Source organism: Pelodiscus sinensis, chromosome 5, assembly GCF_052426305.1.
Source record: "Pelodiscus sinensis isolate ZL-2025 chromosome 5, ASM5242630v1, whole genome shotgun sequence".
In the NCBI taxonomy this organism is placed as follows: domain Eukaryota; kingdom Metazoa; phylum Chordata; order Testudines; family Trionychidae; genus Pelodiscus; species Pelodiscus sinensis.
The window spans coordinates 38,056,731-38,083,584 of NC_143056.1; the positions used below are offsets into that span (position 1 = coordinate 38,056,731).

General features: G+C 48.1%; 1 protein-coding gene across 2 annotated transcripts; it reads right to left on the reverse strand.

The window, feature by feature from the left end:
- Positions 1–1,945: 1,945 nt before the first annotated feature.
- LOC112544784 (cyclic GMP-AMP synthase-like) lies at positions 1,946–26,688 on the reverse strand. 2 transcript variants are annotated; one of them, XM_075926757.2, is made up of 8 exons: positions 26,554–26,688; positions 26,025–26,276; positions 24,560–24,820; positions 23,596–23,876; positions 21,914–22,142; positions 8,972–9,226; positions 7,553–7,652; positions 1,946–6,450 (listed from the first exon to the last, which is right to left on the reverse strand). In XM_075926757.2, the coding sequence occupies exons 2-8, from the start codon at positions 26,260–26,262 to the stop codon at positions 6,105–6,107; spliced, it is 1,710 nt and encodes a 569-aa protein (XP_075782872.2). In that variant the 5' UTR covers positions 26,263–26,276; positions 26,554–26,688; the 3' UTR covers positions 1,946–6,104. The 2 variants fall into 2 exon arrangements, with proteins under 2 accessions (XP_075782872.2, XP_075782873.2); XM_075926758.2 differs by having other exon boundaries at positions 26,025–26,328; positions 26,554–26,676.
- Between the last annotated feature and the right edge of the window lie 166 nt (positions 26,689–26,854).

Here is a 26,854-nt window from a genome sequence, read left to right on the forward strand (position 1 = left end):
ATTTAATGATCAGAGAGATTGCTGAGCTGGAATTCATTTATAAATGTGATACTGTTACCCTGGGCTTCAATAGAGACATTAACTGGTTAACACACTACAAAACCAATTTTCCATGCCTTTGACATTCATATTTTCACATCAATAGCTGTGAATCGTTCACACCCTGCCCACTTAATTAGCTTCATTAACATAGGTCTGATCTGATGAAGTGGATTTTACTCACAAAAGCTCATGATTCTATATATATGTTTTATAAGTCTCTGAGGTGCTACAGGATGACTCGTTAATAATATAAAACATTTTTATAAGTGCCTATTATTTGAGACTCTTAAAGCTTGTTGCACAAATTAACAAATAAAGGTTGACTACACTCCTGTTAGATATGTTGCCTGAACCCCGTGTTATGGATAGATTGAGTCACAGAGGTACATCTACACAGCAGTGTTATTTCGGAATAACTGATGTTATTTCAAAATAGCATAGTGCGCGTCAACACAGCAAACCATTATTTCAAAATAATATTGAGATGGAAGACTTCTTAATCTGATTCCTGTAACACTCATTTTATGAGGAGTAAGGCAAGTTTTAGGAAGAGTGTTCTTCCTTTGACTTCCTGCTGTGTAGACAGCGCCAAAAACCAAATTAAGTTATTTTGACTTCAGCTACGCAATTGACATAGCTGAAGTTACATATCTTCATTCAAATTTTGCCCTTCAAAGTAGATGTGCCCAGAGAGATTATGAGACTTGCCCAAAGTCACCTAGCAAGTGGAAGACAAAAAGAGGGCTAGACGCCAGAAGTTCTGGTTTCTGGCTACGATTTCTCACCGGGTAGGCAACACCTGAAAACATGGAAGCAAAAGAGAACCCTCACAATCCTGCACTCTCTAGCTGATAGTGCTGGACATTTGTCAGGAACACAGAATATTTCACAAGACATTCCACCAGCACGAGACATCAAGGGCTTATCAATTTGACCTTCTAAATTAGACACATATCCTCAATCCATGAGCCCATGCTGGTTTCTCTGGCATTCCCCTACTTGCCTGCATCTCATTAACCTTCTTAGCTCAGCAACCCACTCAGCCTTCTGTCTGTGCTATTTCAGCCTCCAAAACAGGTGTCTGAAGGAGGTGTCTTTGGTTCCCAAACACATCTCAGAACCCTGTGTAGTGGCTGCTGTTGTGCTTTATAGAAGGTGGTGCTGTTGCAGGAGCCTGTTAAGAGAGAGGCTATGTGCACTGAAGTTGGGGGATTCAGAAAGCTGGTGTATTCATCTTTTAATACAGGGCTACTCAACTTCGGAAGCCCCGGGAACCACAATGATACTCACATGGTGAGGGCTGCAACTTAAGCGTGGTTGCATATACATGCAAATATATATGCAAATGTATGCAAATAGCTTCTTTCACACCGACGGGCATGAATACAAAGAACTTCCCACAACACCCCACTGCTCCCAGCACCTCCTCCCTGGGGGCTAGAAATGCCGACACCCTGTTCCCATCTTTTCCAGCTAGCCCATCTGCTTACATCTTTCAGTGCTCACCTTACCTGGGAGATGCCTCGCCCTTGTGGAGTGTGTTCCAAGTGGAGGCCATGTTCAAAGGATCCCACCCACAGGCTGCGTGTTGAGGCCTGCATAAACCCAAACCGTGCTGCGGGCTGCAAACAAACAGGCCACGGACCACATATAGCCCACAGGCCATGTGTTAAGTAGTCCTGTTTTAATACGGCAATGAAGATTGAAATGGGAGAAACTGTATCAGCTGCTGTGGAGGCATTACAAGTCAGGAGAGGAGGAGGACCTGTCTTTTTGCTTTTAGCAAAGGAAGGGGAGTTGTTCTTCATCCTCCTTGCATTAATCCCTAGCTATGCCATGAAGCTTGTTGATGATTTTTGGCTGAGCTCCTGGTTATATACATGTTCTTGTTGTACCAAATAAAAGCAAGCAGGATCTTATGAGGGGGATAAGGCAAAAAGCCACATTTATTGTAAAGATAATAATAAAAATAAAGAAAAGATAGAAGCAAACAACGTTGTTTAACTACTTATTCCTATCACTACTTAACCCTTATACACTTGTATATATATATATATATATATATATATATATATATATATATATATATATATATATATATATATAACCATTCATTCATACATCCATTCATTCAAGTTCTGTGTATAGTTACCAGCCTGGAAGTTGCTTGTGACAGGATACTGGCCAGGTACTCTGTACACAAGTGATGGTAGTGGGGAGCGAAGTCCTGATCAGATGCGCATCTGAAGCTCCTGGTGGGCTGGCAGCAGAACCTTGGACTCTGATTCCATAGTTTTTTAGTCCAGTTCTTATAGGAATTTCTTCCTATGCCAGTCTATGGAAATTGCTGCATCATGCTGATGTCTCCAGGGTGGCTGCCAGGTGCTTGTCAGTGATCTCATCGGGTGGACCTCCAGTACTTGGTTTTCTCCACTTGACACCTTTTGGTTGCACTGGCACCTGACGCCTTCTTCAGCCCTTTATTGCTGTATTCTCAGGCTGGCACCTCTCAGAACCATTCACTCATCATCCAAGCACTCTCTCATACATTCATACAGTATTTTGTATAATAATAAAAGTTGTAGTTACAGAAAGTTTCTGGGTGGTATTGCTTAAAACATTCTCTGAGTGCTGAATAAAGTTACAATGTTTTAAAGAGAACAGGCCTCAATTAAGTAACAATACCCTTAGTCAATTACAGGGCTTGGCTCCCATAGCAGAGTTAGTGGCTTGACAATGCATTGTTACAATGTATCTCTGCAATGTCAATTTCAAGCAGCCCCTTGCACAAGCTTGAGCATGCCCTGGAGCACAGAGGGGGGGGGGGGGGCTGTTTCTGGCTACATAGGATTATATTCTTAACAGTTCTAAGTTACATGACCTAATACATTATATTCTAAAGGGACAATAATAATAATAAATGTAAACATTTAACAATCTTAACAAATAATAATAATAAGAAGAATTAATAATAAATCTAAACACTAAGTTGTGGGGAACAAATTATGGGGAGTCACTTCCATTTGGGGGAATCATTTTCAATACATTAATATGTTATCCCTACATACTAACTTACAAGATGAAGCAAATCTAAAACCCAAAGTCCTCAAATGACTGAGAGGCTATCCTTTTGGAGGAGGAACTAGATGGACAGATCCTTCCAAAACAGAAGAACAGCTGTTTAGCCTCTACTCAGCCATAAAACCAAGTCCATTAAGGACCTATTCCTGTCTGAAGCCTGCACTGACAACACTTCATAGAAGGTGCTTAGCAGCCAACAACTATCACCAGATCCTTCTTTCTATGTGTAGGAGAAAATAAAGCTGGCCCTCCCAGACTCTTCATAGTTTTGTTGCCTTTAATTCCAATAAGTACATTTCTGAGAACAGTGCATTGGTGTTATTCTTTACTTCAGAATTGAGTCAACTGATATCTCCACTTATCAAGCCCATTCATGCCCTCTGCATTCCAAGAGGAGACTTTGAAGGGCAATATTTCTTGCTGTATCCTGTATCAGCCGAGTTCCTTACTCGAAGACTGTTTCAAGCCAAGTTTCCTCACAGAGACAGCTTTTACCAAATGGGAAAGCCAAAGCAGAGTGTTAATGAGGAATCTAGGAAAGATTAAACAGTGTGCACAATCAAAGCCCAACCACAGCAAAGGCTGGATATGAAAGGACAGTATTTTTAAAGTTAGTATGAAGATGCAATGAGATTTCAGCAGGCATATGGAGTGTGCGCTTGCCTAATTGCTGCTCTAAAAGCTGGCTTGGACCCTAGAATAAGATAAGGCTCTCCTAGCTGTTTTGGGTTGGCACACGTAGCCCTATGCTATCCTCTCCTTGAAATTCACTCACTAACATGGGGGCTAATAGTGAAGAGGGAGTGGAAGTAGCACTCAGGTCAGCCATGGGGGGGGGCTGATATAAATTAAAACATCCCCCATAATCACTTTAGGTTACACCAGGAGCTGTGTCAGACCCCAGAAAAGGCAAAATACAGCAGTTGTCAGCAACCCCAATTAAAGGAAGGATGTGGATGCATTGCAGAAGTTCCAGTGGAGGGCAACCAAAATGATTAGGGGGCTGGAACATATGACCTATGAGAAGAGGCTGAGGGAGTTGGATCTATTTAGTCTGCAGAAGCGAAAAGTGAGGGGGGATTTCACAGCAGCCTTCAGCTTCCTGAAGGGAGGTTCCAAAGAGGCTGGAGAAAGGCTGTTCACAGTAGTGATGGATGGCAAAACCAGGAGCAATGGTCTCAAGTTGTGGTGGGAGAGGTCTAGTTTGGATATTAGGTAAAACTATTTCACTAGGAGGGTGGTAAAGCACTGGAATGGGTTACCTAGGGAAGCAGTGGAGTCTCCATCCTTAGAGGTGTTTAAGTCTCGGCTTGATGAAGCCCTGGCTGGGTTGATTTAATTGGGATTGGTCCTGTCTTGGGCAGGGGGCTGGACTTGATGGCCTTCTAAGGTCTCTTCCAGCTCTGTGGTTCTATGATTCTATGATTCTATGAACCCAACTCTGCATTTTCTCTTGAACAGCATCTGCTAAGTCACAGCTCTCAGGAGATGCCTCACAGAATATAGTCCAAGAAGAGGATACACGGTGAGCCAGCCAATTCTGTTCGAATTATAGAAGAAATTTAGGGAGCCTGACTGGAAAGTGTCCAGGTCAGAGATGACTACTCAGTAAAGAATGGCTACAGACTGCTAAGATTAGGAAAATTAGGAAAAGTTCCTGAACATTATGAAAAACTTCCTGTCAGGGTAGTTAAGCACCGGAATAAACCTAGGGAGGTTGTGGAATGTCCATCACTGAAGATATTTAAAAGCAGGTTAGACAGAAACCTGTCAGGAATGATCTAGATGGTCCTACTGTGAGGGCAAGAGCCTGGACTCAATGGCCTCTCAAAGTCCCTTCCAGTTCTATGATTCCACATTGGTATCGCAACCTCAAAGACACAGTGGCCAAACAGAGCTTGAAGGTATGATAGCCTGTGCATAAATGTTGGGGACAGGTTAAACAGCAGGGTTCCCAGTAAGATGTACACTTATGCAGCCATTCAGGAGAGATTCAAATGTCACCCAACTGATTAGGAGAGCACCCACAGCTAGGTTTTTTTGTTTCTATGGTTGGTGAGTATTTGCACATGCTGGGGCACATATAAAAATGGATGGAAAAAATCTGCACATGGATGGGACACGTTAGAGGGAACATAGATAAGCAGCAATTGGAATCCTGCCCATAGTTGCTCAGGTATAAACCTCTTACTGCAAGACAGAGAAAGAAAACACACACCAAAACAAAAAAACAAAACAAAACAAAAACTGGCATGATTCAAAAACTGGCAGTGACACTAACTCTGCCTCTGACACTAGGCATATCAGTAGCAACCCAAATTGCCCCAGGAAGGTAAAACACACAAAATATCAACCTCTTATTAAGAAGAGTTTAAAACCCATTTATTGGTTTATCAGCCACCAGGTTCCTTGGGGGTGGGAGAGCTGTGACAATTCTCTGTCTCATGATTGATTGCCTAAAATAGTTTCCCATCTTTGCAATTCTAGATGGATAAATTTAGACTTAGCACTTATCCTATAAGCATTTTACACTTGCAAATTACTGTACACATATTATCTAACCCAGCCCACTCAATATCCTGTGAAGTAGGTAGATATCTCTATCTGTATTTCACAAATAGGCAAACATTGAACAGAAGGATTAAGGAGCAATTTTTAAAGGTGGACTTTTGGTTTTGGTGTCTTTTAATTGAGCAGCCAAGTTGGAATTCTCTGGGTCTCATTTTCAGAGGTTCTGCACACCCACAACTGCAGCAGAGATTAATGGGCAGCTGCCAGTGCTCAGCAACTATGAAAATCAGAGCCCTGAATTATTGTAAAGTGGACACTAAAAATGAAGCACTCAAAATCAGTGACTTCTTTTGGAAATTGTGGTCAAAAAACCTCCAAGAATCTGGCCTCTGTAACATCAAAACACAGAAGAAGAAATTTTTGTTGATTTTATAACAATCATAGGAACAGAATCATGGGTGGGAAGAAACTTATTCCTCATGATCTGCAAAGGCTTGCAATCCATTTTCTTTCTGCTCTTGTAAGCGCGCTAGCAGGAATTTCAAACCGTTGTGAGGGAAGCTAGAGAAAAGGTTGCACTTTGGAATGAAAAAATGGATCAGGTTGTAATTTTCCACATGCTGAATGAAGTCATCTAGCACTCTGAGAAAACAGCAGACAATGTCAGAAGGTTTCCAGTTGGAGTCCGCTATCCACTGTGTCAGAGTATGGAAGAAGGATGTCTTGGCATGGTAGGAGCACAGGTGACTTAGTTGCCTAGGATAGTCTTTCTTCAAGGCCTCAAAAAGGCTCTTCAGCAACCGAAGACAGGTTTTCCTATGTATAGTACAGAAAGAAGTGAAATGTACTCACAGTCATGACTATTTAGTGTTATTCCTGATTAACTACATTCTAGCACCCTACAGGGGACCTAGTGTGACACGGAATACAGCATGTGATATTTTAAGGGTTTCTAATGCTGATGTTTCTGTTGTGCTACACACCAAACACACTGTGCCACATTCTGATCTCAGTGACACCATCTTTGATGCAACTCAGATTCACAACGATGTAAACAAAGGCCAAAGTTGCAACTGGTACATTACTCCTCATTCATTCTAGAGGATGAGACTGAAATACATTAATGTTTTTGTGCAAAAACTGGTGAAGTGTCCACACCTCAAGCACGTTTTTGTGGAAGACAATCGACAGAACAGAGGGCTTTTGCTGGTAGAGTTATTCCTCTCCCCACGAGGAATAACTCCTTTTTGCGCTTCAGTTCTTGCACAAAAAAGCAGGTGTAGACACTCCAGAGGGGTTTTTGCACAAGAAACCCCTATCGGGAAAAGCATAGGATGTCCATGCAGTGTTCACGCTCTCTTGAACAGAAGTTCATCACTTTTGCGATACACTTTGAGGTCTGGACACACTTTTGCACAAGAGGTTTTTGCACAAGAACTCTTCCTCAAAAGGCTTCTTGCAAATGTCTGTGTAAGAACCTTTCTGATTCTGGGCCCAGTCCAACCCCCATTAAAGTTAATGGAAGTTTTTCCACTGATTTTAATGGGGGTACAACGATGCCTTGTGAGAGCTAGGTTGTATTTGGGAGAGTTTGTAGTAGAACTTTGAATCTAAGTATTACATTTACCCATTTTGGGAATGGAAATCATACCAGGCCATCTGTATGTCCAACTGGAAAACAAGTAATTTTGAATACTCAGTTTTGCAGGGAATCACTTTAAATAACAGGTGACTATCAGAGAAAATAATACTTGTCCATGAACTATTCTTGAGCAGAAAAAGAGGCAAAATTTGTAGAATAAATTAGTTTGTTGCAAATTATTTGCCCTCTTCTAGTGTGGATTTTGAGTCCAGCTATACAAGGTAGCAGGGAATCTACATCCAGCTAGACTAGGCCTTGATCCCTCGACTTACATACCTGCAGCACTTGGTATCATAAGATTCACAACAGGATTTAGTGTTGCCATGGTCATTCATAATCTCCTTTTCAACACGAGAGAGAGAAATTCTCCAGACCTCTGCAATACAGAACAACATAGCCATCACATGCCCAGTATCTCCAAGTGTGAAGAGGCATCTGTGGCCTTGCCCTAAAGCTACTTAAGTACTGAAAAGGTATTTAAGGATAATTTAAAGTTACAGTTGTTATTTCCAGTGCCTGAAGGGACCACTGCAATCATCTAGTTGAATTTTCTACAAAACAAAAGACCAGAGAATTTCACCAAAGCAAGACCTGGAGCAGGTTTTGAAAAAAAATCCAGTCTTGATTTTAAAATGTTCAGTGATGAAGAATCCACTACAATCCTTAGGTGCAATGGTTAATTAGTCTGTGTTTAAATTTATGCTTTATTTCCAGTCTGAACTGGTCTATCTCCACTTTCCCACCACTGAATCATGCTACTCCTTTTTCTACTATACTGAAGCTCACTCCCTCTGGGGCATCTGGCACTGGCCACTGTCAGCAGAAAGGATACTGGGTTAGGTGGACCTTTGGTCTGACCCACTATGGCCATTCTTATATTCTTAAGTGAGCCAGTTATTAAATATTTATTCCCTAAGTAGGTACTTATAGACTGCAGCCAAATCGTCCTTAGCCTTCTCTTTTTTAAGTTGAATAGCTTGAGATCCTTGAGTCTTTTTCTATAATGCATGTTTTCTAATTCTTTAATCATTCACCTAGCTTTTCTAATTTGCAATAAGATCTTAGGGTATGTCTACACAGAAAAGTTATTTCGAAATAAATTTCCTAACTTCTACATAGCCAACTGCTATTTCGAAATTAATTCAAAATAGCGGAGGGCTTATTTCGAACTTGATAAACCTCATTCCATGAGGAATAACGCCAATTTTGAAATTGCTATTTCAAAATAAGTGCTGTGTAGATGCTTATTTCAAAATAGGGGGCCTCGAGCCCTTCCCAGGGTGCCCTGCTGGCCACCCTGGCCACAAGGTAACGTCTGACCTGATGCCCTGATGGAACCAGTTCTTAAACATGATTCAGTATCCAATCAGTGTGCACATGCTATTTCGAAATACCAAAAAGCTATTTCAAAACGCATTTTGTGTGTAAACACGTTATTTCGAAATAAGATATTTTGAAATTAGATATTTCGAAAAAAAACGCTGTAGTGTAGACATACTCACTGAAACGTCACAGACTGAATGGGCTCTAGAATTCATGAAGGAAAAGAAGGACCAAGCAGGTCTCCCAGATCCAGGGTAGATTTTGGTTCATTAGTTTATTACAGAGAAGTTGTAAACTCTATCTCAGTACCAAGATTGTTATGGAGGAGCCTGCTGAGGTGGATTGAGTTTGTTAGGAAACATATTAAATTACCTTTGTCATCTTGCCCAGATGGCTGCTTGGCAACAAGATAAAATGACCTAGTGAACTGCTTGGCTTTCTTTCCCAGCCATTTTTTAACGTTCTGCTCTAGCTCACATGATTTGGGCCAGGGCTGTAAGATTTCCAAAGCAGGAACAAGATCAATAGACATGAACTCGCCACCTTTGTCATCCAACAGCACCAAAGTCACTGCTGGGCTGTTCTGTTTCTTCCTTTTCAGCGTCATCTTCCACCCTGGGAAAGGTACTGTGGAGCCAATAGGCAAACACAGAATTAGACTGTGGGGCTCAAAAACAGAGGGTATCATGCAGAACTGATTGATTTTAGCATCTGCAATTCAATATCCAGCAAGTACATCTATCCAAACCCACCAAGGAGTTTCTAGACTAGGAAAGTCACAACTTTCCTCAGGATGATGGAGGTCTATAATATCCAGTATCACTTGAATAGGCCCATGCAGTGCAGTGCTTTAGTTATCTAATCACCTTGAGAGAGCTACGTTCAACTTTCTAACTTGTAAATGTACTGACTACTCTCATCCAAGACTCCATTTGAGCATATCACTATATAGAATGATAGAATTTATTTCCCTATTCCTATGCAATGTTCCCCTGCTTATACATCCAAGAATCACATTAGTCCCTTTAGACATAGCACCACACTGGGAGTTCTTGTTTAATACTTTATCTGTGTGACGGGGTGTCGGGCTCCCTAGCACCAGAGCCCTCCATGTCCCGCACTAACCAGGAGGACACGGAGGCGCTCTGCAGCCAGGAAATGGTTCCCTGCACTGCTGAGAGGCCTCTTTGTGCGCTGCTGCCCACGCATGTGCAGAAGTACCTGGCCCTGGCAAGCAGCTTGGGTGGTCTGCACTGGAGCGGGCATGGGGAAAACACTGGGCGCCAAGTTTAAATGGTGGCTCCTGCCACCAAGAGGGGAGGCAACAAGAGGACTGGGATTGAAAGGGAAGCCCAATCCCTAGCACAGCTGAGAGGGTAGGAAGAGGCCCAGGATGGGCTACATGGATCCCGCGGGTTGGTGAGTTGTGGGCGGCGGCCCCACCAACTGAGCAGAAGGAAGCTGCCTCTGCTCTTAGGGTCCTGGGTTGAGGCCTGGAGTAAGGAAGTGTCCAGGTCTCCCTACCTTCCTCGACTGAGGAAGATGAGTCGTGGTTCCAGGGGACTAAAGCTGGAAGGTGAGGACTGTTTAGACAATTGAGTGACTGATGGTGGGTTAGATAAGGACCCGGGTGAGGGACTGTAAGGGACACGGAAGCCGGGAACTGGACTTAAGGGGTGTGTGTGTAGTGGGTTGGAGACGTCCCCCACTACCAGAAGGGAGAAAATACCCCCTTGGGAGCCATTTTGGGCACAGCCTACCCCTGCCCCCTCACTGGATAGGAAGCAAAGGGGTGTGGCTAGGACTATAAGAACTCTGCGAGGGATCTCAGTTGGGGCCCAGCCTCTGAGGGAGACAGAGACCTGCCCAGAGCTCGTGGCTGATGAGACTGAAACCTGGCCTGGGCCTCCCACAGCCACCTTCCATAAGGCCAGCGAAGACTGCCCGGCCTGGGCTGCTGAGGACTGGCCAAGCCAGCCAGCAGAGCTACCCTCTGACCCAGACGAACCCGGGGCTGTGCTGGGGACGGGATACTGAGGACTGGCCTGAGCCAGAGGTCCTGCTCGAGCCCCGATGCATGTGGACACCCGGGGACCCTGAGAACTTGTCGGAGCTGGGGGACTAGCTTGAACCCCGATGCCCGCCTGAACCCTGGGGCCTTGTGAACCTAATGGACGCTGCAGAACTCCAACCCACCGAAGCCTGGATTAGGCCGCCCCGATCCTGCTGGGACGACACTGCCCTCGGCTTCCTGACTGACCGGCTGGAGACACAGGTACCCACAAAGGGGGAGACGAGGAGTGGCACAGTGGGTAGCGTGGGCTGATAGCAGCCCTACGCCAGCACGTTGCAGGCTGGAGCCCCTGCTGAGTCAGTAGCAGCTGCACTGCTGCAACCAGGGCCCCTAGGCCGGAGCGCAGTAGAGTGGGTGAGCCTGCGCCCCCTGCCACCCACCTAATGGGTGGCAGTCTCTCCCTCGCCACTGCTGCTGGTTCGCTACCTGCCCTGCTCCTGAATCAGGAGCTTCCTCAAACCTGTGTGTTTGCTGCCCTGCCCTGCTCCGGGGCCTGGGCTTATTTACTGTCGGTGGTTACTGCCCGGCCGGGGCACAGACCAGGCCTCTTAAAGGGGCAGGACTAGGACTGCTGCCCTGCCCGGAACTGTGAGCTGAGAGACTTGAATCTCTATTGAACTTCTTCCCCTATGGTCTGGACCTGAAGCAAGGCTGGGCATGTGAACTATTGACCCCTTCTACCCATCCTGGGCAAGGCCCGATGGTGGGATGATTGACAGGGGCTGCCAACTAACCCTGAGGCGGAGGAACCCCTCCGGGAGGCCTACCGGCCTACAACCAACCGGCTCAGAGACTGTTGTGGGCACTGTCCTGAAAAGGACCCTGTGACCAGCCGTCCGAGCTAATTCCCAGGACCGACGGCTGGTGGCGCTGTGGCAGTGAGCGTACCCCTTTATAGGAACACACAGGGGAAGGATCAGGGAAAATATCTATTTCCCACTCAAAATGACACACGTAGCCCTATGCTATCCCCTCCTTGAAATTCACTCACTAACATGGGGGCTAGTAGTGAAAGAAGGAGTGGAAGTAGCACTCAGGTCAGCCATGGGGGGGGGGCTGATATAAATTAAAACATCCCCCATAATCACTTTAGGTTACACCAGGAGCTGTGTCAGACCCCAGAAAAGGCAAAATACAGCAGTTGTCAGCAACCCCAATTAAAGGAAGGATGTGGATGCATTGCAGAAGTTCCAGTGGAGGGCAACCAAAATGATTAGGGGGCTGGAACATATGACCATATGACTCATATTGCCTGAGTGAGTGTGGGTTGGAGCTCTGCCCTTCACACCCGGACAGATGGTGGAGAACATGGATACCAGGGGAAGATCCTAGTCCCTGGATTGAGGGGCATAACCTCTGCTGGTGAAAAAAAAGAGAGAGAGGCGACAAAGAGGACGGGGACCCTGTTCTTTGGATAGAGAGAGAAGGACAGGATAGCGGGTAGGATGGATCCAACAAAGGTCTTTGAGTGGCTAGCTAAGCACAAACAGCAGCAGCAGCAACAGCAGACGCAGCTGCTGCAGCAGTTGGCAGCACAGATTCAGGAACAGAAGAGACAGTTAGTCCGAGAGCTGGTGGATCAACAGCAGATTCAGCAGAAGAGATGGATCCAGCAAGGGCTGGCCTGGGGTGAGCCAGCATGACAGCCCCCTTAGATTCAGAAGGGGGCCAGTGGACACCTCGCAGCTGCCCATACACTTAATGAAAATGGGGCCTCAAGACGAGCCAGAGGCTTATTTAGTGACCTTTGAGAGGGTGGCCATGGCTGCCAGGTGGCCCAAGGAACACTGGGCCACCTTCCTCTCCCCTTACTTGTCGGGGCCGGCTCACCTGGCTTATCGCAGCCAGGAAGGCTTTAAATTACTTTAAAGTACAGGAAGCTATATTAGACCAAGTCGGGGTAATGCCCGAAATGTATGGACAAAAATTTAGACAGGAACCTTATCCACCAGGGGCCCGCCCATGAGCCGTGGTGCAGAACTTGCACGAGGTGGGGTGGAGCCTGACTGGCGGAACAGTATCCAGGTGTCCAATCTGGCTGTGCTGGAGTAGTTTCTTAAGATTTTACCAGCCGAAGCTCAGCAGTGGATGTGGCACCATAGGCCCCCGACTTTGACTGATGCAGTCACGTTGACAGAGGACTTTATGGCTGCAGAAACACCTGTGAGCAGAGGCAAGGACCTAAAAGAGACAGGGGTGGAGCGATCTATTCCTGGCAGTGACTGTTCCCCTCGAGGGGATAGAGAGCAGAGGCCCGGGATAACTCTGAAGAGGACCGACAGAAGTAAGCCCATAGTATTGGTAGGAGAGTGGTCTGAAGAGATCCAGGGGGAGAAGCCCCCAAGGGTCGGCGGCGCAGACCAGCCCCCGTGGTTAGAAGGAGTTTCTCGAAGTTGATGCTACAAGTGCGGGCAGGAGGGGCACTTTCGCAGAGACTGCCCTTTCATGGACTGCTCCTTCGGACAGGTGGTGCCTGAGCTGAATTGGGCCCGGCTCCGGGACTGTGTCAAAGTGACAGCTGGGGCTAAGGTTGAGGGTGTACCCACGTTGGCCTTATTAGACTACAGATGCGGGCAGACAATCATCCGAGTGGATCTGGTCCTGAGCCCAGAATCCGCAGGTGACAAGGTATGGATGAGATGCGTCCACGGTGACATCCAACCTTACCAAACAGCATGGGTGTGGATCACCAACGAAGTTGATGATGTCATATGTCAGGTGGCACTGGCCCCAAAATTGGGGTACCCAGTCCTGCTCGGCTGTGACTGGCCTGGTTTCCACTGGGTCATGAGAGCCTGGAGCCAACAGAACCCTCCTGGACCCGTGGCCTGGAAACTAAAAGAGGCTCTAGTAGGTCAGTAGTGTGTGGCTGGAGGCCAGCAGAGTGCGGAGGAGGGCCAGGTCAAGAACCCAGCCCAGAGGTATTAGCCCCACAAGAGACCCCAGCCCAGATTGGATGGCGGGGCAAAATTTCTTCCAGGAATAGAGAAATGACCCCTCACTGACAAGAGCTTGGGGCAGGCCAGGAGTGGAGGACCGGACGCAGAACCGGAGAGGTGAGGGGCCCAAGGCCCCAACTTCGAAGTACAAGGGGATCAATTGTATTTGGTGACCTAGGGGGTAGAAGGACAAGGATTCATATGGCAGCTGTGAGTACCAACATGTTACAAGAGGCAGGTCTTGGAACTGGCCCATGATAATCCCTGGGCAGGGCACCTGGGGCAGGGAAAAACCCTCCAGCGCATTACGCAGAGACTTTTTTGGCCAGGGATACACAAAATGGTGCAGAGATTTCTATGAGTCATGCCCTAACTACCAGAAAACTCAGCTGCGGACAGGGGCCAAAGCCCCTTTAGTATCCTTGCCGGTTATAGGTGTTCCCTTTGACAGGATGGCACTAGATTTGGAGGGACGCCTTCAGTGGTCTAAGACCAGGTACCAGTATATCTTGGTCCTGGTGGACTACGCCACCCGCTACCCAGAAGCGGGGCATTTAAGAAACATCATGGTACCTACAATCGCCGCTGAGTTGGTAAAGATATTGGCTTGGCTAGGTATCCCCAGGGAAATACTCACTGATCAGGGGACTAATCTGGTCTCCAAGCTAATGACAGAATTGTGTAGATTATTAAATATCAAAATGCTATGAATCATCCTCAAACAGTGGAGCAATTTAATCGGATTCTTAAAAACTACCTGCCCTACTCTTCGCAGTGAGGGAGGTACCACAGGCATTCACGGGGTTTTCCCCATTTGAACTTTTATATGGACGGCAGCCCTGAGTTATTTTAGATTTAATTAAGGAAACCTGGGAGGATCAGGAGGCCATGGTGAAGGAACGGTGCCCTACATCCAGGGTCAGACTAAGGGGTGGGCAAGCCGGGCAGCTGCCCAGGGTGCCAACCGATGGGGGGGTGCCTGATGGCAGCTGTAAGGGGTGCACGGTGCCCCTTATAACTGCCATCAGGCACCCGCGCACGCCTGGCTCCCGCAGCGCCGGCTCCCTCCCAACCCCGCGGCGCCGTCCAGCAGTGCCCTTCCCCCCATGGCCGTGCGCCCACAAGAGACTCTGATGATAGCGCCATGCCCAGGCTCCACGGAAGGGGGATTCTGGTCTGCAAATGTCCATGACCCTCTCGAAGTGACGATGGGGCCGGATCTGGCATCAGTGCAACAAGGAGAGATCCGGGAAATTCTCCACGCATATGGCCCAGTTTTGTCCACTGTACCGGGGTGCACCACAACGGTGAGTCATCATATCATCACAGCTCCAATGAATGAGGTAAGGGAGCCGTTAAATCCCCTACCCCAGAAAATGTGGGACACGGTTAGGGAAGAGCTTCAAAATATGTTACAAGTGGGGGTCATTGAAGAGTCACATGGTGACTGGAGGAGCTCAATCGTGTTGGTGCCCAAGCCCAACAGAGCCTTCCGGTTCTGTATAGACTTCAGAAAAGTTAATGCCATCTCCTGATTTGACGCCTACCCCATGCCCCAGGTAGATGAATTGCTAGTGAGACTAGGCCAAGCCCAATATATTTCAACTTTAGACTTAACAAAGGGCTGCTTGCAAATCCCCTTGACACCGGCCTCTAAAGAAAAAACAGCATTTCTATCCCCTTTGGGTTATTTCAATTGAAGACCATGCCATTTGGGTTACATGGGGCCGCTGTAACCTTCCAAAGACTGATGGACCGAGTATTACAGGAGCACCATAACTACACGGCAACCTACATTGATGATATCATCATTTAGAGTCTAAACTGGGGAGAACACGTACAACATGTCAGGGCGGTGCTTCAGTCTCTAAAGGAGGCCCGGCTGATGGCTAACCCAGCGAAGTGTTACATAGGACAGCAACAGGTTACGTACCTGGACTATACAGTAGGAGGGGGGAGTCTGAGGGCATTGGTAAATAAGGTGCAGACCTTGACAGAATATCGAACGCCCACTACTAAGAAACTAGTAAGGCAGTTTCTGTGGCTAGCTGGGTATTACAGAAGGTTTATATCGAGCTTCGCAACCATTGCAGCCCCACTCAGGGTATGTCTACACTACAAAGTTAGTTCGAACTAACGGACGTTAGTTCGAACTAACTTTCATAGGCGCTACACTAGCGCTCCGTTAGTTCGAACTTAATTCGAACTAACGGAGCACTTAGTTCGAACTACGTAAACCTCATTTTACAAGGATTAAGCCTAGTTCGAACTAGCTAGTTCGAATTAAGGGCTGTGTAGACCCTTAATTCGAACTAGTGGGAGGCTAGCCCTTCCCAGCTTGCCCTGGTGGCCACTCTGGCCAACACCAGGCAAACTTGTCTGCCCCCCTCCTGGCCCCGGAGCCCTTAAAGGGCCACGGGCTGGCTACACAGTTTGTGCCAGTTGCAAGGCTGCCAGCACCCAGCCAGCAGACCCTGCACCCGCCACAAAATGAGCCATCCACCCGATGCCACCCAGCCCTCCACTGCTCCCCAGGACCAGCCTGGCGGCTCCCAGGAGCCTGCCCGGGGACGCAAGAGGCGGGCACCCGCTTGGTCAAGTGCGGAGATCGTGGACCTCATCCAGGTTTGGTGGGAAGCCTCCAGTGTCCACGATCTCCGCACTAGCCACAGGAATGCGTCCGTCTACAGCCGCATGGCTGACAGCCTGGCCGCTAGAGGCCACCAGCAGACCCGGGAGCAGGTGCGCTGCAAAATCAAAGACCTGCGGCAGTCCTACTCCCGGGCCTGCCTGCCAGGGACTGACCCGGAGGCCTGCCCCCACTTCCAGGCTCTGGACTGCCTCCTGGGGGCTCATGCCATCCCTGCCCCCCGGGACGTGATAGACCCCGGGGCAGAGGGACCGCTCCAGGAGACGGAGGAGGAGGAGGAGGGCTCCAAGAGCCAGGAGCCTGCCGGCAGCCTGCCCAGGACCTGGGACCCCTGAGGCACCCCACAGAGCCGCTCGCCTGTGTCGTCCGAGGCCGGGGAGGTGTCCACCTGTGAGTACCATCGTGCTCCCCTTATGTGTACGGGGGGCTGGGGCGAGAGGGAGCCCCGGGACCGTGCGCCTGGGCCTTGCCCACCACGGAGCAGCAGCTGGGGATCCTGCAGGGGCCCTGGCCTTGCAGAGGGGAGCTGGGTTTCACACACCTGGGCCCCTGGGGTAATTGACCGCTGGTCTTGTTGCACCACAGCCGCAGCACCTGAGCCTGCAGGGCGCACCACCCTGCCTGCAGCAGCTGCCTGTGCCCGGGCAAGCAGGAGAGCCAGGAACCAGGAGGACTACCAGAGGCGGCACCTCCAGTTCCTGGAGCAACAGCTCTGTCTCCAGGACCACTGGGTCCAGGAGGACCTGAGGCTGCGCCGGAGGAGTTTGGAGGCCCTGGAGGAGCAGGGCCGTGCCCTGCGAGGCCACCTCCAGAGCCTGCTCGACCGCTTCCCAATTCCTCCCCCTCCTGCTCCTCCTGCTGCTCCCCCCTGTTCCCCCTGCTCCCCCAGCTCTCCCTCCTGCTCCCGCTCCTGCTTCCTCCACACCCCCCATCCCTCCTGCCCCACCCTCCACAACCATTCCCCACCGACACCCCCGGACCCGCAGTGTGGCGAGACGGGAGAGGCAGCCGGACTCCCACCCCTGAGCTTTCCTTTCCCTTCCTCCCTTCCCTCCCCTTCCAGCTCCCTCGTCCCACGTTTCCCCCTCCCCTCTCCCACGCTCATTCCTCCCTCCCCCCACCCCAGTTATGTGAAATAAACAGACGTTTTTGTTTGAAAAACAGGTGTCTTTATTTTACAGTAGGTAGGGAGGGGAAAGGGGAAGGGGGCTAGGGTGGAAGAAGGCCCCAGTGGGGCATGCAAGGGAGAGGTCAGTCCTCCTCCTCCACCTGGAAGCTCTCCCGCAGGGCTTCCTGGATCTGGACGGACCCCCGCTGGGCTTCCTGGATGGCGGCGGTGCGGGGCTGACCGTAGTGTCCAGCCATGCGGTCAGCCTCAGCCATCCAGGCTGGCAGGAAAGCCTCCCCCTTTCTCTCACACAAATTGTGGAGCACACAACATGCTGCCACCATGGGAGGGATGTTGTGCTCGGCCAGGTCCAGATGGGTGAGGAGGCATCGAAAGCGGGCTTTCAGTCGCCCGAAGGCCCCCTCCACCACGATGCGGGCCCTGGTCAGCCTGGCATTGAAGGCCTGGCGGGAGGGATTGAGGTGCCCCGTGTAGGGCTTCATCAGCCATGGCTGCAGTGGGTAGGCGGCAACCCCCACCAGTCAGACGGGCATGTCCACGTCCCCGACCCTGATGTGGAGGTCGGGGAAGAAGGTCCCGTCCTGCAGCCGCTGGCACACGGAGGAGTTGCGGTACACCCGGGCGTCGTGTGCTTTGCCGGACCAGCCCACATTAATGTCCGTGAACTGGCCCCGGTGGTCACACACGGCTTTCAGGATCACGGAGAAGTACCCCTTGCGGTTCACGTACCGAGACGCCTGGTGTTCCGGGGCATGGATGGGGATGTGCGTCCCGTCGATGGCCCCCCCGCAGTTGGGGAAGCCGAGGGCACCGAATCCCCAGATGACGGCGTCCGGGTCGGCGAGGCGGACCGCCCTGCGGAGCAGCACCCGGTTGATGGCCTTGACCACCTGCGGAGAGAGACACAGCAAAGCGCCAATCAGTGGGGCGCCCGGGTGGCTGGGAGCATTCGTGCCCTGGCAGTGCCCCGCGCCCCACTCCCGGTAGCAACCCCCCGGCGGTGTGTAATACGGCCGGGACAGACCGACCCCTCCGGTGCGGGGCGTGTTCACCTCTTCCCGCCCCCCCTTTGTCCCTGGGGCGGCCCATCCCCTCCTCGCAGCCCCACTCCCCCTCCGGCGCAGTGGCCGACAAGTGCCATACCTGTATGAGCACCGCTCCGACGGTGGATCTCCCCACGCCAAATTGGTTCCTGACAGATCGGTAGCTGTCTGGCGTGGAGAGCTTCCAGAGGGCGATGGCCACCCGCTTCTGGAGGGGGATGGCGGGCCTCATGCAAGTGTCCCTTCTGCGCAGGGCAGGGGCGAGCCACTCGCAGAGCTCCAGGAAGGTGTCCCTCCTCGTCCTGAAGTTCTGGGTCCACTGTCGGTCCTCCCAGCGCTCTAGGACGATGCGGTCCCACCAGTCAGTGCTGGTGTCCAGACGCCAGATGCGGCGGGGCACGCCGGTGCCAGGGTGCCGCCGCGGCTCCTCCACGGCCCACAGGGCGGCCAGGAGGAGAGGCAGGAGGCTGACGTGCACCAGGTGGTGCCAGGCAGCCTCGAGCCATTGGTGGCAGGCTTGCAGCAGCAAGTCCAGAAAGTGCACCAGAAGGTGCAGGGCAAGCTCTGGCTCCATGTTGCCACCTGCGGCAGCGTCCCCGAAGGGAAGCACCGACACAGACGGGCACAGAGACCAACGCTTTGCTGTCCCTCGGCGAGGTTGGCAAGGAAGCAGGAAAAGCTGAGAACCGGCTGTCCGGGGGGGGTCCCTTAAGCACGAGCCTCAGATAGCCTCAGACAGCAGCCACACAAAGCAACTACTGACCTGATGCTCTGCCAGAACCAGTTTCAGCCGCCCTTAAATGCCCCCCTGCGTCCAATCAGTGTGGATGCGCTAGTTCGAATTAGCAAAACGCTACTTTGAACTAGATTTTAGTTCTAGATGCGTTAGTTCGAATTAGCTTAGTTCGAATTAACTAATTCGAACTAAGTTAGTTCGAATTAACGTTGTAGTGTAGACATACCCTCACAGACTTGACTCTCAACCCAAAAAGGTACGGTGGACTGAACCATGTGAGAAGGCATTCTGGTCCTTAAAAGACCTGTTAACATAGGCACCAGTATTAGTGAAGCCGGACTTTTCCAAAGGTTTTATTGTACAAACACATGCTTCTGCAGTTGGCCTGGGAGCTGTCTTGACACAGGAGATTAATGGGGAAGAACATCCTGTGTTATGCTTAAGCCGTAAACTGTTTCCTAGGGAGCAAGCCTACACGACAGTGGAGAAGGAGGCTTTGACTGTGAAGTAGGCGGTGGAGTCACTTCTTAGGGAATCCATTCCAGCGGGTGATGGGCCACGCACCCTTGATGTGGTTGCAGTCTATGAAGGACATAAACCCAAGTGTAATGCGATGGTACTTGGCGCTACAGCCATATAAGTTCAAGGTGATGCATCAACCAGGGAAGGCTCATGGTAATTCAGACTTTTTTTCAAGAACCATAGAAGGAGGGGATGCAAGAAGGTGACGGGAGAAACTTAAGGATGGGGGGGTGTGATGGGGTGTTGGGTTCCCCGGCACTGGAGCCCTCCATCTCCCGCAATAACCAGGAGGATGCGGAGGCACTCTGTGGCCAGGGGGGAACAGTTCCCCTGTACTGGTGCGAGGCCTGTTTGTGCACCACTCCCAGAGCGTGTGCGGAGGTACCTGGCCCCGGCAAGTGGCTTGTGTGGTCTGCGCCGGCCTGGGCATGGGGAAAACACTGGGTGCCAAGTTTAAATGGCCGCTCCCACTGCGAAGAGGAGAGGCAGCGAGAGGACTGTGTTTGAAAGGGGAACCCGGTCCCCAGCACAGCCAAGAGGGTAGGAAGCGGCCCAAGACGGGCTACACAGATTCTGCGGGTTGGTGAGTTGCAGGTGGTAGCCCCACCAACTGAGCAGAAGAAAACTGCCTCTGCTTTTAGGGCATGTCTACCCTAGCCCCCTAGTTTGAACTAAGGAGGCTAATGTAGGCATTCGAAGTTGCAAATCAAGCCCGGGATTTAAATAGCCCGTGCTTGATTTGCATCTTCCCGTCTGGTCACCATTTTTTAAATTTACAAGTCTGGACTAACTGTCCATGTCTATACATGGCAGGGACCCAGTATTTCAAATTAAAGCCCTAAATCAAAGTACATGTTATTCCTCCTCCAAGAAGGTTTAACAGGTAGTTCGATTTAGGGGCTTTAATTCGAAATACCGGGTCCCTGCCACATGTAGACGGGGACAGTTAGTCCAGACTTGTAAATTTCAAAAATGGCAACTGGCCGGGAAGATGCAAATCAAGTGCGGAATATTTAAATCCTGGGCTTGATATGCAACTTCGAATGCCTACATTAGCCTCCCTAGTTCAAACTAGGGGGCTAGTGTAGACATGCCCTTAGAGTCCTGGGTCGAGGCCTGGAGTGAGGGAGGGCACAGGTCTCCCTACCCTCCTCGACCGAGGAAGACGAGTCACAGTGCCAGGGGATTAAAGCCGGAAGGCGAGGACTGAATAGACGATTGAGCAACTGATGATGGGTTAGATAAGGACATGGGAGAGGGACACACAGGGAAAGGGTCAGGGAAAATATCTATTCCCCGCTCACAGTGATGACCCCATAGTCTGCCTAGTGAACGAGGGTCAGAGCTCTGCCCTTCACATCCGGACAATCTGCCAAAATTCTTAAATACTTTTCAGGCTTACAGCTTGCCAAGATAGAGTACCCCAACCTATACATGTTATCTTCATTCTTTGTTCCAAGATATATATGACCTTTCATTTGGGTGTATTAAAATGCATGTTGGTCAAGCTATCCCACCATAGAAAGTGATCAGGATTGCTCTGTATAACTGATCCGCCCTTAACATTAACTTTTTTGTCATCTGGACATTTTACAAGCAATGATTTTATATTTTCTTTCACATCATGACATTTTCCACATTGATTCCCAATTTAGAATCCTTTTTGAAATTCATCAATTAGCCAGTTTTTAATTGATTTATTATGTGCTATATTAATTTCATATAGTGCTGAATTTTAATTGGAATGTCAGGAGGTACTAAGTCAAATTCAAAGCATAGTACACTATATCAGTATAGATAGCCTTATCAACCAAACTGGTAATCTCATAAAAAACATCATATTTGCTTAACTAGACTTATTGTTCCATTTTATGGGTTACGTGGTTTTGCAAGAGAAGTTTGCTCATTGTGTAGCTTGAGGCAGTTCTTTTCCCTCCCATAATCTCTATATATGACACCCATTCCAAACCCCTAATCATCTTAGTTGCCCATTTCTGAACCTTTTCCAATCCCAACACATTTTTTGAGATGGGGCAACCACAGCTGTATGCAGTATTCAAGTTGTGGGCATACCATGGATTTATATAGAGGCACTACGATATTCTCTGTCTTATTCTCTATCCTTTTTTTAATTATTCCTAAAATTCTGTTTGCTTTTTTGAATGACGCTGCACATTGATGAGGACTACCTGGAAACTGGCAGTCAAAGACACTTGCTTACCACTGTAGTGTGATGCAATGAACTGACTGACATGTTTCCTGAATTCCTCCAGGATTTTCACAGGTGACACAGTGTTCCCATCTTCCAGGAAAGGTGTGGGGAAGCTACGGGACTTCCTTGGTAAAGTAACTTTGTAGTAGACACCATTGTAGCCATCCACTTCTGTGCACTGAACACAACATGTAACCGGCAGAGCCAGCATTACGTCAAATTCATCTGGGTGATCAATCTATAGAAAGGGTTTCATCATTAGAGGTGGTGCAACTGAATAACTGCAGAAGCAGCAGCAGAATAGGGAGGACAGAATCCTGGCTGCTCATTTGCTATTATGGCAGAATGGGCCATCCCTACGATTTCACATTCGCTTCCTGAGTTTCCAGAGAATGTATCAGGGAAGGATTTTTATGGATGCAATATAGCTGGCCCATTTATCCAGTTCAGACCCCAAAGAAGCTTTAGCAACTCCACATTAGGCTGGCTTGGAACAGTTCCCTAGGAGCTGTTATGCCAGTGGAGATTGTCAAAGCACCATGAACTCTGGCCACACCCTCATCCATTCCTTCTACTCAGGCATATTTCTGAGCTGCTCCCTTTTAGGACAGGGTGGCTGCCATAGTGCTGGCTACTCTGGCTTTGTACATGAGTCAATGAGTTTTCTCATGCTGAGGCAATCTTCAGCAGCTCAGCTAGGGCAGCTTTAAGTCACCTCTTGGCCACCAGAATGCAGGAACCGATACTGGTGATGCAGTAAGCCTCTAAATTAATGCTACAGCATTGCTTTAATGTGGCATGCCTTTCCCCATGCTGTTATACTTGCCATTTTTGCCCTGAACAAATGTGGTCATTAAAGGTCCCATGTCATTTTTTTGCAAGTTTTAGGATATTAGACATGATATCCTGGCCTAATCCCAATCTTGCTAATTATACCTGTAGCTCTAAATTTTCCCTGTGCTGGTGGATATAGCTTTCCTTCACTTCTGCACTATTTCTATGCAATACAGTTGGGGACAGTTAAACAGCTGTCACCTATCCCTTATAGACTGCTCTTTGCCAGTAGATAAAGGGATTTTTCTCTGTCTGTGTATATAGCCCTATATGTAGAGAGCTAGTTCATCAGGCTTATGAATATGAATGAAATATGAATATGAACTGACCCTAGCATGGCACAAATACTGTAAAGCATCTGGACAGCAAATTGAATTCACTTAGGACCAGATTCTGATACTCTAACTCACTTTGATAAGTATCTTAAATTATTCCAGCAGTGGTCCCATTGACTGATCAAAGAGGTGACTTGAGGATTAAAGTGCTACTCATGTGAGTAAGGGTATCAGATTCTGACTCATAGGAAACTCGATAGAAAGGTATAACGATGGTCAAGTAATACCCTTGCAATCCCTTAAAATCACCACAGTGACAGACAATAAAGAAAAGATTCTGTGGTAAAAGTTGCTATATAAAGGATGCCACAATGGTAGGCAATATAGAAAAACCTCAGATAGAGGGACACAGCTGAGCTCAGGATCTGGCCATATCAGCCAAAAAGCAATGAATCTGTAGATCTCCTTCACAGACCGGATACTAGACCTGCCTCTGCTTTGTGTTAGTCCTGCTGGATAAAATGACAGCTTTGTGATCCTAATTCATGATGCTATTAGGACAGTTAGCACAGAGTTACTCACTTTCACAAACTCATAGTAGCTGCCCGTGGTCAACTTGGTCACCTCCTTAAAGTAGGGCCTCTCTGGATACTCTTTCAAGTATCTAATGAATGGGTCAATGAACCCATTAATTATTGCAGCAGCCTTGGTTATCTCCTCCTGTTTCAGACGAAGGGCTTTCACCCTTTCTTTAATACGGAGAGCAACATCTTTGCTTGGCATGGAGAGAGCAGCTGCTGCCATCTTTGAGCTCTCACACAGGACAGCAGAGTCATACCTGGAAAAGGGTTGTCCAAGGCATCCTATAAGAAAGGATAGAAACCAAAGGCCACGAGATAAGATATGTTCTGGCTTTTAAAAAATGTACCCTCTTGAGGTGCTGAGAATCCTCAGCTCCCACTGTCTGAAATATGGGTTGATAAGACTCAGAACCTTGGAGAAGTCCCAGTACCTTGCAGAATTGAGTCCCAGAATTCCTAAGGTTAATGTTGCCTTCACTACAAATTGTCAGTGAGAATATTGAGTATGACGTCTCACAAAAAATGGAATAAAATATTGTTGGTTTTTGAAACCTGAGGAATGAAAAGAACTTGGAATTTTTCATTGACATTTTCTTTCCAGTTTTTGACCATCTTGTGTCATAAGTTATCTTAGCTCACCACTATCCAATATACAAAAGAGACTCTTTTGCTTTTTCATCCTCCTTGTTGGACTCATCTACTTGCTGCATCTTGTCATACACCTGCACAGTGAACAGTCTAGGACAAGAACTGTCTCCTTGTTACGTGCCTGTGTGGCATCTAATACCATAGAATAATGGCCTTTGATTGTGCACTCCCACTAATAGCAATAACAACAGCAAGGGATAACGTAATTACATCACATACAGAAAGCTTTTGATTCACCTCCTTAGGAGAAAATATATGAAGTGCGACTATGACTCTCTCCTGAATTGTTCATTCAACCAGCTATTGCTTGCACCAACCTGCAGATTCTCTCCTTCTTTGTGAAGTTCCAGTCCGCTTGGGGTGTGGGCAGTGTGCAGAGAGCTGCTCTTGGGCTAATGGAGACTGAATAGCTGCAATTTCTGGTCCTTCTATTGCCAGCTTATCCTGTGCTCCTTTGCTTCTCCCTCTTCTTGCTGCTCTCTGAGGAATTTTTCCTTCCTCCTCACATTTGGGAGCCTGGTTACTTTGCTTTCTCTGGCTTTTTGCAGGAAGTGTTTCAGGCATCTCAGCTGTGGCTCCTAAAGAATTTCCAAGATCTTAGCTGTGTTGCTAGTGACCAAACACATGTATCAATTATTTTGCCTTTACACAGAGAAAATTACAAGTTATTGCAGACACAGTCCAGAATTCCCTGTGATCCTTTGCATGGTGTGTAGAAATATTGCATTAATAATTCATAAGGTTGGCTTTTCTACAGACTAATGAATCAAGTCTGGCTAAGGTTAGGTGAGGTGTATAAGTAGGGGGCAGATCTGAGGTTAGCTTATGTAACCCACACGTCTAGTGCGGTTACTGAGCAATGCAAGTGGTACCTAGATCACAAAAACAGTTAAGACCAAGAGACCTCTACAGTATGGGCTGGGAGCCAGCTGCTTTTAGCTCAGAGGGTAGAGGCTTCTATACTCAGCTCCTGAAGTCCCCGGTTCAAATCCGCAGTTACACTAGGGTTTCATGTTTATCCCCATGGACACTTGGAACTTCATGGTGAAGCCAGCGGAAAAGTCAGAAGCTACTGCTACAAATGCACAGACCCTGCAAATGGGAGGTAGGGGTGGGACTCCATTACTTCAACATAAAACCATTAAACCACATTTTGAAAACATGATAAGCTCCTAAAAGCTGACCTTTAACAAGTTGGGAGAGGAGGCCAAAGAGCTGGAAACGGACTATAAATAGAGTTGGTTTACTATGATGAAGGATATTATAGCAAGGGTCTACTGTACTTGTATAGAATCACAGAGTTGGAAGAAACCTCAGGAGGTCATCAAGTCTAACCCCCTGCCCAAAGCAGGAGCAATTTCAACTATGGTATGTATGGGTAAGAGCTTGTAGGAACCCACAGTAACAACAGCTAGAATGTCCAAATCGTCATAATATGGCCTAAATGCATTGTCTCTGCATATTACAGAAGGGAGGGAAAAAAGATAAAGGCACATCACTGATCCCCAGGTTCCAACTACTGAATCTGTCTACCTCATTGGTCCACCTATCCATCCCACTCTACCCCAATATCCTGAGCTGAGGGTATCCTGACAGAGAGAGACATAAAAACTTATTTAGTGACACTATTACCTAAAACTTGATGTGTGGACAGGATCATCACAACATACATAGATAGATAGGCTGTGTTTTCTGCCTTAAAGAAAGGAATCAATATGAAGCCTGAAGCATGTCTAAATGAGATTTAACAACAAGCACCCAGCTGAAATAAAATGCATTAACCTGCAAGTTGATCTTTTAAGTACTCTGAGTCTTGAGTACTTGGAGCTTCTGGTGTCCTCAAATTTTTTCCAGATGTGGTGACTGAAAATTTTGCGACTTGTGACAGAGACGGAGGAACCATATCCCGTAGGTTTTCTGTCCTCTCATTTGCCTTTGAATTTCTGCATCTACTGTCCTCAGCCATTCTTTGAGGTGCTTTTCGCTGTTTGGTTGTTGGTGCAGGAGTTGGTTTAGACATTTTAATTATGATCCCTAAAAGTTGTCAAAGAACTTCTCCAATGTTAATTCTGATTGCAAGTTTTTCCTTGGAAAAATACATTCCATGATTATTTAATCTTTTAAAAAAGCAAATCTCAGTGCATTCCAGACATATCACAGGTCTCTTAATTTGCTAACAACCTCCTTCCAACCCTTCCTTCCCCTGCCCCACACCCATTTTCCTATCCTTTCCATGTTCCCTGGAGCAACAATATTTAAACATTTGTGGTGGACCATTTATGACCATTCACCCAACATGCCTCATTCTTACCTTCTGGTCAGTGCTTTTGGAGAACAGCTGTGACTGGAGCTGAACAATTAGAGTCTTGGGTGTCTGCGTATTTCCTTCTTTGAAATCATACAGACACAGTCTACAACATAAAGACACAGTATTTTTCCACTTCCCTCCCTTCTCAGGCTATATCTCCAGGCCACACCCACGAGCTAATGCCTTTTCCCAGAACTTTCATGAAGTGTGAGTAAGAAACGAAAGTGCCCAGAGGTATTTACTTGGCACAGAGTTGTAGGAAGAATCAGGGGACTTCTGCAATATCATATTGATTGATCTAAGC